The sequence below is a fragment of the Cibotium barometz genome, chromosome 3 (genome assembly GCF_041138505.1).
Source record: "Cibotium barometz isolate CiBa-2024 chromosome 3, ASM4113850v1, whole genome shotgun sequence".
Taxonomy (NCBI): Eukaryota; Viridiplantae; Streptophyta; class Polypodiopsida; order Cyatheales; family Cibotiaceae; genus Cibotium; species Cibotium barometz.
In genome coordinates this window covers 38689590-38705982 of record NC_141048.1, presented here as the reverse complement: position 1 = coordinate 38705982, position 16393 = coordinate 38689590, and the positions used below count along the sequence as shown (strand labels likewise).

General features: G+C 40.7%; 1 protein-coding gene across 3 annotated transcripts; it reads left to right on the top strand.

Moving 5' to 3' along the window:
* Positions 1-10276: 10276 nt before the first annotated feature.
* LOC147640041 (uncharacterized) lies at positions 10277-13483 on the top strand. Of its 3 annotated transcripts, XR_015269610.1 has the most exons (4): positions 10277-10342; positions 10455-10748; positions 13276-13388; positions 13464-13483. XR_015269610.1 is itself a non-coding variant. In XM_086822883.1 (3 exons), exons 1-3 carry the CDS (start codon positions 10280-10282, stop codon positions 13282-13284), a joined length of 366 nt encoding a protein of 121 aa, XP_086679009.1. In that variant the 5' UTR covers positions 10277-10279; the 3' UTR covers positions 13285-13428. The 3 variants fall into 3 exon arrangements, 2 of the variants coding, with proteins under 2 accessions (XP_086679009.1, XP_086678999.1); XM_086822883.1 differs by lacking the exon at positions 13464-13483 and having other exon boundaries at positions 13276-13428; XM_086822873.1 differs by lacking the exons at positions 13276-13388; positions 13464-13483 and adding an exon at positions 11728-11970.
* Positions 13484-16393: the final 2910 nt, after the last annotated feature.

Below are 16393 nucleotides of genomic sequence, written 5' to 3'. Positions count from 1 at the left end.
TTTATGGTGTCACTTGCTTTTCTCTCTCTTTCTCTCTCTTTCTCTCTCTATCTCTCATTCTCTCTCTCACACACACACACATCCAACAAATGCACGCGCACACATAACGTATGCATACACACACAAAAACGTAAAAGCTTTCGCAATTATCACACCTTGAGAAATGAAAATGTGCAAAGAATGGATATATCATGTGATGCCAATGAAACCTTGAAACTTTTCATTTTCAAGAAAGGACCATTTTGACGATGCATGGTGGTGTTGTGAAGTTTGACTCTTTGAAGAATTATAGTTGGAAACGCAATTCGTGCAAAAAGAGAAAAAATGATTATAACAATCATATGTCAGATATACAGGTTAGAAACGCATCATGGCTGAGTTCAATGTGTTTCCCTTGTACGTTGCAATCGTGCCTTAGGCGAGAGAAAGTCTTTTGATTCAAGGTAGGATCATGTCTGTTCTAACTTCTCACGTTTTACTATGTCGTTTCCAACACATAAGTGACTACGTCTTCTCTCTCTCTCTCTCTCACGCGCGCGCGCGCGCACACACACTATAAATAAACGTCCCGTCTCCTGTTCCAACCGTAAAGAAACCCCGTTACTTGAAACCTACTTTCGTATTGCTCGCTAGAAGCGTGGTGAACCTTCTGTATTGTCATTATCTCTCATTTCTGCTCTCCAAGCAACTAATTATTAAACTATCATAACTTCTGTCGTTCTCTTGTTTCTCAAGCTAGTAAGGGACCCATTTATCATAATATATTTATAGACTGAAAGAAATCGCGCGGGCGCAGGAAACTCTCTCCTGCAGTTTCCTGCAACGACAAGAACAAACTGTGCTCCGTTTTTTTGAGAGCCGACGCCTTGTGGAAGGGCTTTAATTCCAAACATTAATTGGCAGCTGAGGAGCCTAGTTAATTACACAAGATTAACTTGATGTTCTTGACTGATCTAGCCATATTTGATGAGCTGTTGCCAGGGCTTCCCAATAGTGTTGTTCTTGGAAACCTGTTGCCTAGAATACCATGGCACTCACGGCCTGTTTTGAGAGCGGTTTCTAAGGCTTGGCATGCAGCTCTATCAAATCCCGATTCGCATAGCACTGCCTCTACCAAAGCAGCTTCACTCAGTGGCCTTCTCCTTGTCCATCAACACATGGAAAGCAAAAATCATGCTAGATTTTCTAGGAAAAAATCAATGAAATCCATTACACCATTTGAAGTACCTCATGCTTTGTCCATGTATGAGGAAGATACCAAGCAATGGAGGCTTCTTCCCCCTATTGAAAGCTTGGCCCCTATGAGGATCTTGCATGATTGTGGGATTGCTTCTGCAGGTGGAAAAGTGTATGTAATGGGGGGATATGATGTATCAAAAGGGAGGGTGAGCGAGGAGGTGTTTGTGTTAGACATAGGAGGGGGTAAATGGGTATGGGAGAGGTGCAAATCCATGAGTTTTGCAAGGTGTGGCTTTCAAACCAGGGCAAATGGAGGCAAAATCTATGTGGTGGGGGGGCGATCAAGTGAAGGAGAACCAGGCCCAGAGGCATTTGACATACAGAGAAATGAATGGGAGGTCTTACCAAGGGTACTAAGGCAAGATAAGATAGAATGGGCATTGGTGACATATAGTGGACTAGCCATTGTGAAAGACTCATTGATAGCACATGGGCATTGGCAGTCTCAAACAGGCAATGTGATGAGTTTCTACAGACGCTATGATGAAAGAGAGAGAAGGTGGAGAGAGCTTTACAACGGTAATGATAATCTATCATGGGGGAGATGGAAGTTATGCAGAGATGTGGTAGAAGGGGTGTATGATGATACGAGAGATGGGCTGCTGGTAAGATTCAACATGGATGGTGGTGGTATGAGGGCGTGTGAGAATGCATGGGCTGTGGTGGTTGTGGAGGAGGGGGAGGGTGCACAACTTGTTGCCGCCATATCCACGTGCGCCCCTACCGTTGTTGTGGGCGCCCAAAACAGCGTGGTCTATACCACTCTTTGGAAAGGAGACGCCCGCTTAATGCTTTCGCTTTGGAAGGGCCAAATCGATCACACGTCCATGACAGTGGACTGGACCAAAATTGATCTTCGCGGAGCTGGCCTCTACCAGTGCTCTGGCATGTACTGTGCGTTTGAATGAAGTACTGCATGCACGCCCACCAAAATACACAAGGTTGTGGAACACTGGACCAATTCGTTGATTTTTAAAAAAAAACAGCCAATTTCTGTAGTCCATTCTTTGTATATAAATATATATTCTGTTGCATGTGCAATGGCGCAGATTCTTTCTCATATTGTGGTCTCTGGCTATGTAACATTGATGCCACTTTCCAAATTTTAATTTCCATCTCCACAATTTCCTCTGATAAAATTGGTATGTTTTCATTGTTTTGGGCACAACGCGTACTTTAATCAACCATGCAATTAGCATATTGAGCATTTGGATGTAATCAGTAATTTGGTCTCTACGTCCTTACAAGCAACCGATCATGTCCTAGCTGGGGAAAGGGGATCATGTTAGAATTAACACAAAGGAATGCGCTCCAAACTTTGCGCTATTGTGTTTGCTCAGCTGCTTTTATCATCATGATGACGGCAGCGGCGCGGATGGTTCAAAGTTGGCGCTGATCAAGTCGCTAACCGAATTGAGATTTCCAGATGTGTTTCTATTCAATGCTATCAAGCTTTTCAATCCACAGCATTACCCATGTGATAAAAAACGACCACGAGACTCTACGGAAAGAGAGAAGAAAGTCTCCATGTGGCTTGATCAATTGTTGGAGAGGTTTGGGGGATACCTTGTGGATGAACAAGGTTGCAAAAATGAGGTATTATCATTCACAGATACTTTGTATTATGGTTGTGAAGGCATGAACATGATAGATGCATGGCGTGTTTTTGCTTCTAATACTGAATGGCAGAACACATACCCCAACATGATGAAGCTTTGGCAAGCTATTTTGGTGATTCCTGCCTCATCAGTATCATGCGAAAGAGGCTTTTCAAAGCAAAATATGATCAAAAGTGATCTACGTCAATGCTTGGAAGTGAGCACACTTGATGCCTTGATGAGAGTCTCCCTTCTTGGTCCTGATGTTAATGATGTGGATTGGCCATGCGTTCATGAAATTTGGAAAGATGTGAAAGCGAGAAGGGTCTGTGATGGCTTATGATTCATGCATTTCAATGTACTTGGTTTGGAGCAACGTTTGACTCATTTTTCAATGGAATAGCATGCTGCCAATCGTGGGTTTGTGATGGCTTATGAGTCATGTTGCTATTGTCAGCTTTCAGCTTGATTTGGTTTGGAGCAGCTTTCAGCTTGATTTGGTTTGGAGTTATGTTGAATAAGTTTTAATTATTGGCAAAATTCTGGGTTTCTCATCCATAGCGTATCTATCAGGAAGTAAATTTCAGCTTTCAGCTTGATTTGGTTCGGTGCAGCTTTAAGCTTGATTTGGTCTGGAGTAAATTTTTTCCCCATCTTTTGCAAGTTTGACATAAAATTTTTAAGGTAAATTTAATGTTGTTATGGTCTGGTGCCAGGTGATTTGAATTGTTGCCTCATAGTGATGATTGCAGTTTGTTTGTAGCAAAGGCTAAGAAAGTTGTAGCTGTATAAGGGAGAAAAGAACGTCTCTTATAGCCTAGCAAGTATGTGTTTTACTCATCCATGTTTGTGAGTTTATCTTGCTTGGAGCAGATATTGTAGGAGTGATAATATACTTCAGTGGAGTCCATGCTCAACTCTGCTCTCTTCGTACGGGACAATGGTTGGAACTTGGAGGTGCCATTCTTCTTGATGTAGCTGAGATGGTATGTGATGATTATTGGCATTTTTTGAGTATTTTGTATATCAAAGAGCTGGTCAAGTTCTATTTCTGTTGATAGTATGCTGCAGGGTTTGGAGTAGTAGCTGGTGGAAAAGAAGTGCTAGGCTCTAGCCGATGCAGCTTCATCCCTCATAGTGGATGTGGTAGAAAGCGAGGACATGGTGATCTCTATTATGTGCATCGCATAGATGCCAGAGTCCCCATTGAGGTCACGGTAAGTGCAGAGTTCTCTCTTGTGGATTTCGATATGCTCAATTATTTTTTAGCAGGAATCATTCATTCTTCAAAACCATACAGTGCCAATCCATGCGAAGGATAATATTGATGGATATGTATGCAACAAAAATACACACAATACAAGAGCTTAAAAACGTTTTCTCATCAAGAGAATGCTGTCCTCTTGCAAGCGCATGGAAGAGGACGAGTTAAGATGACTCAAAATGCCATCTTCAGTTGTTTATTTACAAGTTGATGTGTATGTGTGTGCAATCACACTGTTAATGAGTGATTTGATAGTTTGTAAACTAAGTGATTTACATTACTGGACAATGGCCTGTGGGCGGTAGGTGTTTGGGGCTAGAGATAGAGATCGATACATAAGGCTTGAAACCTTGAAAATTACATCAGGGCATCATTTGATGCCTTGAAAATAAGGGGAAGACGTCATTGGATTTTTTATGAAGCACAATACTAGGCATCAAATTTCAGGCCTGAGCTACACGTTCCTCTGGTCACAAAAAATCCTTAAGCAATTTGCAACGTCTCTATTCTCCTCCCCATGCTACAAGAGTTGCATGGGATGAGGCTATGGTAAATACCCGTGCTTAAATGCCAGACCAATATATTCGTACCATAGAGTGATTGTTCTTGTGCGCTAAGTGTGGCCAAGTGTGGTCATTTATCGTGGTTGATTGTCGCATGAGTAGTTTGATGTGAAGTATATTTTATATGCTCTGTATTGCATCAAGGTTGAAAACTCCAGCAATAATGAGAAAGGTTATCTGGAAGGTATTTGCTCCTCAGCACTATATTTCACGGGGTCTTAACTTAACCCTTGGGTGGGATCACATTGGTACCAAGTTTCCAACGCATTTTCGGTGAACCGTGTGTGCACAACGGGGAACGAGAAAGGCCATGGGAAACTCAAAATACTTATAAAAATATTTAGCTTTGGATTTTCCCGTTCTCCACGATGGAGTTTATAGCCTAGTGGTTAGATGGAATGGCTTTGAAAGCCCACGTGGCTTAGGTTCCATCTAACCACTAGGCTATAAATTCCATCGTGGAGAAAGGGAAAAACTAAAGCTAAATATTTTTAGTTTTTTGAGTTTCTCAAAGGCCTTGCCGGTCGGCCCATTGAAACTGTGCGTGTCCCCTTGGCAGATCGTTCGTTGGAAATCTACCAAAAAACATCTTTGGCCTAAAAGGAAACCTGGCCACCACCAAAAATGATCGGACGGTTGCACCACCCTCGTGATTGGTGACCAAGATTTCCAGTCATTGTTCCCATCGCCAGGGGCTGATTTAAGACCCTATAGCATATAGTGCTAAGGTTGCTCCATCATGCGGCCACTAGGTTATCAAGGAGGGGTTTGTGTTAATCATATAATGAAAACCCCATGTGAGTGCATGGCACTAGGTTATCATAGAGTAATGTCGTTGCAATTAATAATGGGGGTTTGCATTAATCTTATTAATTTGTAAGAGGAAGTTCTTAGTAGAGACCATTTTGTTGATGTTTTTCTATTGTTATTAATGCTTGCAATAGACTATGAACTTTTTAAGTGTCTTTGTGTCTGGTCAATAGACTAATAATGTTATGATTGAGTTGAAAGCATATCACTACAATAGAATGAGGGTGTAGTAAAATTAAGCAAAATTCGACATCTCTTAAATTACTAAATTTGTGACTTTTATGTACTCTAGTATTTCCCACTTTTCAACATTAAATGTGGATGCTAAAAATCGTCGAGTCAAATGAGACAAAAAATACGTACGTATGAGTACGTTACACTTAGCAGCTCGATAGCCCTTTTTTTAAAATGAAAAATGATGAAGAAATAATCTACCTCACCGTTGATTTTTCTTGAATCTGAATTATGAAGCTTTTGTAATTTTTGAGAAGACAAAATTTATCCTTACTCCTTGCTGAATGCATCCATGGCTTTAGACCTTTGAGTAGTAAGGAGATGAGAAAGGTGGTTTTGAGATTGAAGGCGGTAAAGAAAACGTTACCCAATGGTCAAAAACCCCTTTTCTTTTGTCCAAAAAATCGCTTCAAGTCTTTAAGTGGTCGAGAGATGAGAAAGGTAGTTTTGAGCTTGAAGATGGTATAGGAAACTTTACCCAGTGGTCAAAAACCCCTTTGCTTTTGTCCAAAAGTCTCTAAAACCATGTAACTTGACCTTTTCAATTCACAAGTATCTTTGACAGTGCCTTGCAGCCTTTTACCTCTTATTCATTATCTATGTATGTGTTTCTTTGTGTATATATATATAACTTGAGTGTATAAGTGCATGTCAATGATTTTATATTCACATGATCACAAATTTTTTTTTGTTAATAACATGTGTTAACATGTTAACATGTTAACATGTTCCCAAAAAAGCCGGTGGGAAGCTCTCTGATAACCGAATAAAATCCCGTCGGGGTTTTGCAATACCCGGCGGTCCCGCCGGGAAAAAGGAAACCCCGACGGGTCCCGTTGGGGTCATCATCCAGCCCGACGGGGTACAATTTTCTATATATATGGGCCCGGGGGGCCCTTTGGGAGTTCATTGCTGACAGGATACATAGGTAATGAAACTTGTGTTTGTATGTGTGTGTGTGTGTGTTCGTGCGAGCAGCCGCCCATTGTCGCAATGCACGGTAGGATGTGGGTGGTCTGCCACACGAGGGATGTGTGTGTGGGTGTGTGTTCGTGCAGGCAGCCGCCCATTGTCGCAATGCGCGGCAAGATGTGGGTGGTCCGCCACACGAGGGGTGTGTGTGTAAGGCCATTCTTCGGAATGGTGCTTACCCTGGGGCACTTAGTCGGTAACGCGGCTAGTCTATGTCCTATGGTAAGTATGGCATGCCGTAGCGGTACTAGTCGTTAACACGGCAAGCATAGTATTGTTATGGCGATGTCACCTTCCCTTCCCTTCCCTTTGTCAAATGCGGGCATATGGTCGATAACACGGCCAGTGTATGTTCGTATCCTATTCGTATTCCCATAGAATCGAGCGGCATTTTGTCATTAACGCGGCAAGTTGGTGTCGTTCGCTAGTGCATATATTGTTTTTTGCATATTGCGGCATTTGATTGTTAACGCGGTCGAAAAAATGTCGTAAATTTACTTGCATATTACGGCATATGATCGTTAACGCGGTCGAAAAAATGTCGTAAATTTGTTTGATTTGACTTGTATTGTTTTTATTGTGTTTGATCCATGTGATACTTGGTTGCTAACGCGGCATGAGTATTTCATGGATCAAAGACTAAAGTTTACATCATATTGTCTAAACGTTTTATTTTATAATATCGTGATTCGTAACTCGAAAAAATGAATATCTCTCTGTCTCTTCCTGCCCCCCTCTCTCTCTCTCATGATACACTTAACAACTCTTTCTCTCTCTCTCTCTCTCATGATACACTTCACAACACGATAGATGTGTAGATAAGGATTTCTTTTTTTTTCTCTTAAAATATACATAATTCCTAATAATTTCTTTTTTCTCCCTCTATTTACTTAAAAATTAAAACAGTACATTATTTTCCTCTTTAGGAACTCACAAAAATATTAAAAATGTCATCTAATGTTTCTTCTCTCTATCTGTCACAACTCTCTCTCTTCCTCTCCTCTCTCTCTCTCTCTCTCTCTCATGATACACTTCACAATTCTCTCTCTCTCTCTCTCTCTCTCTCTCTCTCTCTCTCTCATGATACACTTCACAACTCTCTCTCTATCAGGATAGGTGTGTAGATGAGGAGTGCTTTAAGAATACAAAACATTATTTTCCTCTCTTTAGAAACTCACAAAACTATTAAAAATGTCATCTAATGTTCCCTCTCTCTCTATCTGTCACACCTCTCTCTCTTCCTCCCCCCCTCTCTCTCTCTCTCTGTCTCTCTCATAATACCCTTCATAACTCTCTCTTTCTCTCTCTGTCACGATAGGTGTGTAGATGAGGAGTGCAACATGTATACACTTGATAAGTAATAATGCACTTGTTGCGGTTGTCTCACGTTTGATAATGTATTGCATGATGTTGAGTTCAGTAATATTGTTTGATATTCCGTTTTTGTTTGATCATTGATAAGTAATGATACACTTGTTGCTGTTCTCTCACGTTTGATAATGTATTGGATGATGTTGATTTCAGTAAAATTATTTGATATTCCGTTTTTGTTTGAACATTGATAAGTAATGATACACTTGTTGCTATTCTCTCATGTTTGCTTGATGTTGATTTCAGTAATGTTGTTTAATATTCTGTTTTTTTGTGTTTAGTGATATTTGCTAGATTTACAAAGACGACCAACATGCTTTCCCCTGAAGAGCGTAAAATCGTTCTACGAGCAATTCGCATTGAAGCAGTCATCACAGTGTCACAATGTGCTGATGACGTCGTCAAAAAGATCAATGAGTCTGAGATACTCATGCGAGATCTAGTAGAGCAGATATGGGAAAATGCACAGCGTCGACTTCGAAGCGGAGGCAACGTTGAGTTGCTTGATAGACAGAAGATAGCAGATTTCAACCATCAACATATAACACAAACCATTTTGGGGAGCATGCGTGTAGCATGCAATGATCTTAGAGATGCTGCCCCGCCTGAAGCTAATATGCATCGTCTACAGTTATGGGACATTGTATATGGAGCGAGTAAAGAGCCAAGAGCAAGCGCATGAAGGCGCTGGATGCAGAGTCACTCCCCAAAAGAGTGCGCATTGCCCAAGACGTCGCTGCAACGTCCAGCCAGGCAGATGCGAGTGGGACAGGTGTCATTTGATACCCATCTTGGGCGTCATCGACAAATTTGGGCGTCAAATACACCTTGCACAATGCTCTAAGGTGTCAACACAAAATCTTACCAATGGGACTAAGGCGTCAAAAGAAACCCTATAAAAACCCCTAAGGAGTCATGGGTATATATATATATATATATATATATATATATATATATGGGCCTAAATATATGGAAGCGGCCACAGCCCCACGGGCCACCGCCTGACGCCCGCGTACACGCTTCATATCCCACCAAAAAAAACAAAAGCTGGCCGGGCCCTATCTATCCCATCCTCTCTCTCCAGCACAGCAGGCGAGCGCAGTGGCCGGGTCCTATCTATCCCATCCTCTCTCTCCAGCAGGCGAGCGCATGCATCTTGTCGCTCAATGTCCAGTTTTCGATGCACTGTCAATGTGTAGTTTTCTGGCTGTTAGCACGCCGACACCCATGATAAAAAGAAATAGACAGAGGTTTCCATCGAAGCATGTATTTGGTGGCATCATGAAGCGGACTGTCAAGCTTGAGTGAAGCTGAAAAAAAGTAAAAGTAGGTGCAGCTACAGTGTGTGTTGTAGGTACTCACTCCTCTTCTCTCCTGCATGTGTTTGATTTATTTTACCTCTCACAAACTAGTATGGAGATTGAAGCAGGCTGTAGTAGCCGAGCAGGGGCAGGGCTGCGCCATCAGGATGACACAAGGACTCTGGGCTGCCTTCCGGACTTGGGCAAATGCCCCTTGTGTAACCAAAGGTAGCTACTAGCTATTTTACTGTCTTCCTTCAATGTGTATTGCAAGTTGAATATACATTTGTACACTGTATGCAGTGTATGCACCTCTATGATGTATGCATTGCATCAGACCATATGCTTAAAGAGTACCTACATGCATGTGTAGTATCTTCATGAGCTATCCTTACTGCTTTTAGTAGTCTGAACAATAATGTAAAAGTAAGGACACTCCTTGAGTCCTTGGTTGCATGAATCAAACAAAATGAACCCCATGTGTCTTGCGTAAAAAGATGAAGGGTGTTAATACATGAAGGCAGGCCTTATGTACAATCACCTTGCTCTTAAATTGAGAGTTCTGAAGGGAGTGGTATGTCAATCATGGGGATCAATAATCTGAACAAAGTGAGTATTTGAACATATAAAAGCATATAATACACACTGTGTCTTATCCATGTAAATATCCATGTAACAGAGGCTTTGGAAAGTACTTAAATACAACACATGGAATGCTTCTCTTTTTACAAAGACTTCCCTTCATGTGAAGGTCATATACACAAGAAAAGCATACACAAGAAAAGCATGTGTATGCCATGCATTCACAGAGCATGCAGAACATGGATATGGCTCACGTGTTAGAGAGAGAGAGAGAGAGAGAGAGAGAGAGAGAGAGAGACTCTAATTTTGATTTAGTCTTTGCATAATTTGCTTTTGATCTTAAAGATGTTCGTCTCGGCAACTTCCGGTGCACCTTCATCATCAAGAGGCATGAATATACAAACAAAGGTTAGACAAAACTTGATTTTTTTCACTATGCTCATATATGAAATTGTATTTACTTGCAAGTGTTTGGTATCGATGATTAGTGATGATTTGATTGCTCTTAATATTCTGCTAGATGAGTCAAACTACTCTCGTTCAACTTTTTGGCAAAGGAAAAGTGAATGAGACTAGGATTGAAGAACATCCATCAAGGAGGCAGACAAGACATGATGTAGTGATGGAGGAGATATTTGGCGTAAGTGATGACAACAACGACGAATTTGCTGATTCTGAAATTGAGACATGCGAGGATGAGCTTGACTTTGACATGGAGGTACTCGGAGAGGAGACAGTAAGGGCTCCTTCTACCGCCACTGGAGATAGTGAAGAGAAGAAGAAAGGTCCAGTACGTAAGTTTCGTTCAGAATGGGTATGTAAATATGCTTTTCTCAAACATGTAGTTTGTGGTAAAGAAGAATTCATGAAGTGCATTTGGTGTGAAAAATACAAGTTGAAAGGGCCATGGGGTAGAGGAAATGGATGCAAAAGTATCATGCTAAGTGCCATTAGAAAGCATCGAAAGTCTAGAGAACATGCATGGGCTGCTGGAAGGTATCGAAGTGAGTGTGGGGTACAAATGCCAGCACATATTGAGGTAATGACATGTAGAAACACATCCAGGGTGATAACAGTGATGAAGCTAGCCTATTTTAATGCACAACAAGACTTAGCATTGAGAAAGTATGAGAAATTATGTGATCTTGCTTATGCAATGGGTGTGGAGAATATGCCTATACAGCATGACTATTCTTCATACACAAATAGAATAGCATGTAGAGATTTTGTCATTTCCATTTCTGAGTATATAAAAAGATAACTTAAACAATTATTGCAAAGCCCTTTTTATGGAGTGACTGTGGATGAGACAACTGATAGGGGATTAGAAAAGCATTTGATTATTTATCTTTGCTTTTTGCCTATGAATGGCAAAGCTTTATGTAATATTGAGTTTGCAAGATTGGTTTTGGTAAGTGATGGTTGTGCTCAGACAAAATATGATGCAATTTATAATGTTTTTAATGAGTGTGGTCTTGAAAAGCATCGCATGGTGGGAATTGCAACGGATGGAGATAGTTCCATGTTCCATGCTGGGTTGTAATGATGGTCTTGTAGCAAAGTTAAAACGAGATGTGCCTCACCTTGTAAACATACATTGTATAGCTCATAGGGAAGCTCTTGTCGTAGTTGATGCAGCAAAATGCTTCAGTTGTCTTTCGTATATATGATAAAATGGCTAACAAGGTGTATACTTGGATATCTGCATCTAGCATACGACATACAGAATTCCAAAATTTGTTACAGGAGATGAATTTGCAGGTTTTAGAAGTGCTACGTATTCATGATGTCAGATGGCTCGCCAGAGGTAATGTTATGGTGCGGTTGACAAAGCTAATGCCTGCTGTTTTGAGCTTTTGGCAAGAATCTGCACCTGCATGGTACAATAAACTGAGAGTGTATAAGGTCTTGTTTTGCATTCACATGCTAGCTGATGTCTTGAATGACTTGAATATGCTAAGCAAACAGTTTCAGGCAGACATCATTGATATATCTTCAATAACTACTTGCATAGATGTAACTATTTCTTCGTTGAAAAGAAAGTTCTTGCAGGAGGAGTTTGGAAAAGGCACACTCTATCTAAAGAAGTTTATGGCTGATTCAGAAAGTGGGTTTCTATAGCATGTAAATGATGATGGAAAGGTCTATGCGCATAAACTCTTATACACATGTATTCTGGGTAAGGATAAAGATGGTCTTCCATTGGATGTATTGCCAGGTGATGTAATGAGTTGCACTATGCTTGCTAAGGCTTTTGTACAAAAGGTTGTGGATTGCATTAATGATAGATTTCCAGATGTGTTTCTATTCAATGCTGTCAAGCTTTTCAATCCACAGCATTACCCATGTGATAAAAAACGACCACGAGACTCTACGGAAAGAGAGAAGAAAGTCTCCATGTGGCTTGATCAATTGTTGGAGAGGTTTGGGGGATACCTTGTGGATGAACAAGGTTGCAAAAATGAGGTATTATCATTCACAGATACTTTGTATTATGGTTGTGAAGGCATGAACATGATAGATGCATGGCGTGTTTTTGCTTCTAATACTGAATGGCAGAACACATACCCCAACATGATGAAGCTTTGGCAAGCTATTTTGGTGATTCCTGCCTCATCAGTATCATGCGAAAGAGGCTTTTCAAAGCAAAATATGATCAAAAGTGATCTACGTCAATGCTTGGAAGTGAGCACACTTGATGCCTTGATGAGAGTCTCCCTTCTTGGTCCTGATGTTAATGATGTGGATTGGCCATGCGTTCATGAAATTTGGAAAGATGTGAAAGCGAGAAGGGTCTGTGATGGCTTATGATTCATGCATTTCAATGTACTTGGTTTGGAGCAACGTTTGACTCATTTTTCAATGGAATAGCATGCTGCCAATCGTGGGTTTGTGATGGCTTATGAGTCATGTTGCTATTGTCAGCTTTCAGCTTGATTTGGTTTGGAGCAGCTTTCAGCTTGATTTGGTTTGGAGTTATGTTGAATAAGTTTTAATTATTGGCAAAATTCTGGGTTTCTCATCCATAGCATATCTATCAGGAAGTAAATTTTAGCTTTCAGCTTGATTTGGTTCGGAGCAGCTTTAAGCTTGATTTGGTCTGGAGTAAATTCTTTCCCCATCTTTTGTAGGTTTGACATAAAATTTTTAAGGTAAATTTAATGTTGTTATGGTCTGATGCCAGGTGATTTGAATTGTTGCCTCATAGTGATGATTGCAGTTTGTTTGTAGCAAAGGCTAAGAAAGTTGTAGCTATAGAAGGGAGAAAAGAACGTCTCTTATAGCCTAGCAAGTATGTGTTTTACTCATCCATGTTTGTGAGTTTATCTTGCTTGGAGCAGATATTGTAGGAGTGATAATATACTTCAGTGGAGTCCATGCTCAACTCTGCTCTCTTCGTACGGGACGATGGTTGGAACTTGGAGGTGCCATTCTTCTTGATGTAGCTGAGATGGTATGTGATGATTATTGGCATTTTTTGAGTATTTTGTATATCAAAGAGCTGGTGAAGTTCTATTTCTGTTGATAGTATGCTGCAGGGTTTGGACTAGTAGCTGGTGGAAAAGAAGTGCTAGGCTCTAGCTGATGCAGCTTCATCCCTCATAGTGGATGTGGTAGAAAGCAAGGACATGGTGATCTCTATTATGTGCATCGCATAGATGCCAGAGTCCCCATTGAGGTCACGGTAAGTGCAGAGTTCTCTCTTGCGGATTTCGATATGCTCAATTATTTTTTAGCAGGAATCATTCATTCATCAAAACCATACATGGATATGTATGCAACAAAAATACACACAATACAAGAGCTTAAAACGTTTTCTCATCAAGAGAATGCTGTCCTCTTGCAAGCGCATGGAAGAGGACGAGTTAAGATGACTCAAAATGCCATCTTCAGTTGTTTATTTACAAGTTGATGTGTATGTGTGTGCAATCACACTGTTAATGAGTGATTTGATAGTTTGTAAACTAAGTGATTTACATTACTGGACAATGGCCTGTGGGCCGTAGGTGTTTGGGGCTAGAGATAGAGATCGATACATAAGGCTTGAAACCTTGAAAATTACATCAAGGCATCATTTGATGCCTTGAAAATAAGGGGAAGACGTCATTGGATTTTTTATGAAGCACAATACTAGGCATCAAATTTCAGGCCTGAGCTACACGTTCCTCTGGTCACAAAAAATCCTTAAGCAATTTACAACGTTTCTATTCTCCTCCCCATGCTGCAAGAGTTGCATGGGATGAGGCTATGGTAAATACCCGTGCTTAAATGCCAGACCAATATATTCGTACCATAGAGTGATTGTTCTTGTGCGCTAAGTGTGGCCAAGTGTGGTCATTTATTGTGGTTGATTGTCGCATGAGTAGTTTGATGTGAAGTATATTTTACATGCTCTGTATTGCGTCAAGGTTGAAAACTCCAGCAATAATGAGAAAGGTTATCTGGAAGGTATTTGCTCCTCAGCACTATATGTCACGGGGTCTTAACTTAACCCTTGGGTGGGATCACATTGGTACCAAGTTTCCAACGGATTTTCGGCGAACCGTGTGTGCACAACAGGGAACCAGAAAGGCCATGGGAAAATCAAAATACTAAAAATATTTAGCTTTGGATTTTCCCGTTCTCCACGATGGAGTTTATAGCCTAGTGGTTAGATGGAATGGCTTTGAAAGCCCACGTGGCTTAGGTTCCATCTAACCACTAGGCTATAAATTCCATCGTGGAGAAAGGGAAAAACTAAAGCTAAATATTTTTAGTTTTTTGAGTTTCTCAAAGGCCTTGCCGGTCGGCCCATTGAAATTGTGCATGTCCCCTTGGCAGATCGTTCGTTGGAAATCTACCAAAAAACATCTTTGGCCTAAAAGGAAACCTGGCCACCACAAAAAATGATCGGACGGTTGCACCACCCTCGTGATTGGTGACCAAGATTTCCAGTCATTGTTCCCATCGCCAGGGGTTGATTTAAGACCCTATAGCATATAGTGCTAAGGTTGCTCCATCATGCAACCACTAGGTTATCAAGGAGGGGTTTGTGTTAATCATATAATGAAAACCCCATGTGAGTGCATGGCACTAGGTTATCATAGAGTAATGTCGTTGCAATTAATAATGGGGGTTTGCATTAATCTTATTAATTTGTAAGAGGAAGTTCTTAGTAGAGACCATTTTGTTGATGTTTTTTTATTGTTATTAATGCTTGCAATAGACTATGAACTTTTTAAGTGTCTTTGTGTCTGGTCAATAGACTAATAATGTTATGATTGAGTTGAAAGCATATCACTACAATAGAATGAGGGTGTAGTAAAATTAAGCAAAATTCGACATCTCTTAAATTACTAAATTTGTGACTTTTATGTACTCTAGTATTTTCCACTTTTCAACATTAAATGTAGATGTTAAAAATCGTCGAGTCAAATGAGACAAAAAATACGTACGTATGAGTACGTTACACTTAGCAGCTCGATAGCCCTTTTTTTAAAATGAAAAATGATGAAGAAATAATCTGCCTCATCGTTGATTTTTCTTGAATCTGAATTATGAAGCTTTTGTAATTTTTGAGAAGACAAAATTTATCCTTATTCCTTGCTGAATGCATCCATGGCTTTAGACCTTTGAGTAGTAAGGAGATGAGAAAGGTGGTTTTGAGATTGAAGGGGGTAAAGAAAACGTTACCCAATGGTCAAAAACCCCTTTTCTTTTGTCCAAAAAATCGCTTCAAGTCTTTAAGTGGTCGAGAGATGAGAAACGTAGTTTTGAGCTTGAAGATGGTAAAGGAAACTTTACCTAGTGGTCAAAAACCCTTTGCTTTTGTCCAAAAGTCTCTAAAACCATGTAACTTGACCTTTTCAATTCACAAGTATCTTTGATAGTGCCTTGCAGCCTTTTACCTCTTATTCATTATCTATGTATGTGTTTCTTTGTGTATATATATATAACTTGAGTGTATAAGTGCATGTCAATGATTTTATATTCACATGATCATAAATTTTTTTTTGTTAATAACATGTGTTAACATGTTATTAACATGTTAACATGTTAACATGTTCCCAAAAAAGCCGGTGGGAAGCTCTCTGATAACCGAATAAAATCCCGTCGGGGTTTTGCAATACCCGGCGGTCCCGTCGGGAAAAAGGAAACCCCGACGAGTCCCGGCGGGGTCATCATCCAGCCCGGCGGGATACAATTTTCTATATATATGGGCTCGGGGGGCCCTTTGGGAGTTCATTGCTGACAGGATACACAAGTAATGAAACTTGTGTTTGTATGTGTGTGTGTGTGTGTGTTCGTGCGAGCAGCCGCCCATTGTCGCAATGCGCGGTAGGATGTGGGTGGTCCGCCACACGAGGGATGTGTGTGTGGGTGTGTGTTCGTGCAGGCAGCCGCCCATTGTCGCAATGCGCGACAAGATGTGGGTGGTCCGCCACACGAGGGGTGTGTGTGTAAGGCCATTCTTCGGAA

Excerpts from the sequence above, each read along its gene's own strand:
- LOC147640041 (XM_086822873.1), top strand. The coding sequence starts at position 10,280 with ATGTTCGTCTCGGCAACTTCCGGTGCACCTTCATCATCAAGAGGCATG. Across the intron at positions 10,343-10,454 it reads GCATGAATATACAAACAAAG|ATGAGTCAAACTACTCTCGT; the intron begins GTTAGACAAAAC and ends ATATTCTGCTAG.